This window comes from Sphaeroforma arctica (genome assembly GCF_001186125.1).
Source record: "Sphaeroforma arctica JP610 unplaced genomic scaffold supercont1.7203, whole genome shotgun sequence".
NCBI lineage: Eukaryota > Ichthyosporea > Ichthyophonida > Sphaeroforma > Sphaeroforma arctica.
In genome coordinates this window covers 1-1,483 of record NW_014033355.1, presented here as the reverse complement: position 1 = coordinate 1,483, position 1,483 = coordinate 1, and the positions used below count along the sequence as shown (strand labels likewise).

The following is a 1,483-nucleotide window of genomic DNA, read 5'->3' as shown; positions in this document are numbered from 1 at the left end:
ATAATAATAATAAATAAATAATAATAATAATAATAATAATAGTATATATATATATATATATATATAATACAATATAATATAATATAATAATATATAATAATATATAACATAATAATATAATAATATAATATATATATATATATAGATGTGATGCTTTAGACTTTAATCTAATTTAATCGTATCATTTATTTTCTCATTCAACTCCTATTCTTGGTCGTAAGGAGGCAATTTGTTCTCCTCCAGATAGACATCTGCATTTGACCGTGCAGCCAGGAGGGTGGGCTTCAGCAAGTTCCATCCACGGCCCTTCTGCGTGGCACTCATGGAATACGCCATGAACTGCATGGCATCGTTAGTCTTATTCCAAGTGACCGTGTCTGTCTCGACTGAGCAATAGAAGCAAACACAGAGCACGTTAGAGGTTAGGACATCAGATGGAGATTAGATTGATCTGAACAGGCTTAATGGGATTTAGGGGTGAAGGGTTTAGGCTACGTCAAGGATTCTAACGAGTGTACAACCAAGTATGATTTCAGCAGATGCAACACGCTGCATCTAGATATATAGAAAAAAATATAAGTCGCAGTACGAGCGTCTTCGTTAGTATGTGCAGAGTGCAGACAGCGTGCGACAAATCCACACACAATAATATCTCATCTATATACACATGCAAGTGAGCTCGTGCGCATTTGCATCCCCGGCAGTAAGCGAACCAGTCTGCTATTGTTATACATCGCACATACTTTCTGGGATCATAATATTTGCAAAGTCCATCAGAAGATTGTTGATGGCGGCGTCCAGTACAGTGGTCACCTGGGATTCGGTCGCATTATCTAGGAACGCTACCACAAGCCTGCAAAAGGTATTAGGATGCCAAACGATTAGGGTCTAGGGTCTAGGGTTTAGGGGGTTGAGAGATTTAGACGGAAGGTTTTGCAAATCAAACCTAAATGCGCAACCACGCGCCTGGATGAGCATGATCGAACCTGGAAAATAGGACTCAAATTGTCCCACGAAGCGTTGCTAAGCGTACAAGCACACGCCACAACTGGTGTTGTATGTAGCACAAACACACACACCACACCACAGTCACATCTATCACTCCCTGGCCATTGGTACAATAACACACACACTCCGTACCAGTCACATCTATCACTACCTGGCCATTGGTACAATAGCACACACACACCACACCACAGTCACATCTATCACTACCTGGACATTGGTACAATAGCACACACACACCACACCACAGTCACATCTATCACTACCTGGACATTGGTACAATAACACACACCACACCACAGTCACATCTATCACTACCTGGCCATTGGAACAATAGCACCTATACACCACACCAGTCACATCTATCAATACCTGGTCCTTGGTACAATAACACACACACACGACACCAGTCACATCTATCACTACCTGGCCATTGGTACAATAACACACACACACCACAGTCACATTTATCACTACC

The 1,483-nt window shown here is 41.3% G+C and overlaps 1 protein-coding gene across 1 annotated transcript; it reads right to left on the bottom strand.

Moving 5' to 3' along the window:
• Positions 1 to 153: 153 nt before the first annotated feature.
• On the bottom strand, positions 154 to 855 carry SARC_16016 (hypothetical protein; the record flags this gene model as incomplete). Its single annotated transcript, XM_014289870.1, has 2 exons — positions 154 to 386; positions 744 to 855. Coding segments are annotated over 2 exons (294 nt in total), but the record flags the coding sequence as incomplete, so codon positions are not given.
• Positions 856 to 1,483: the final 628 nt, after the last annotated feature.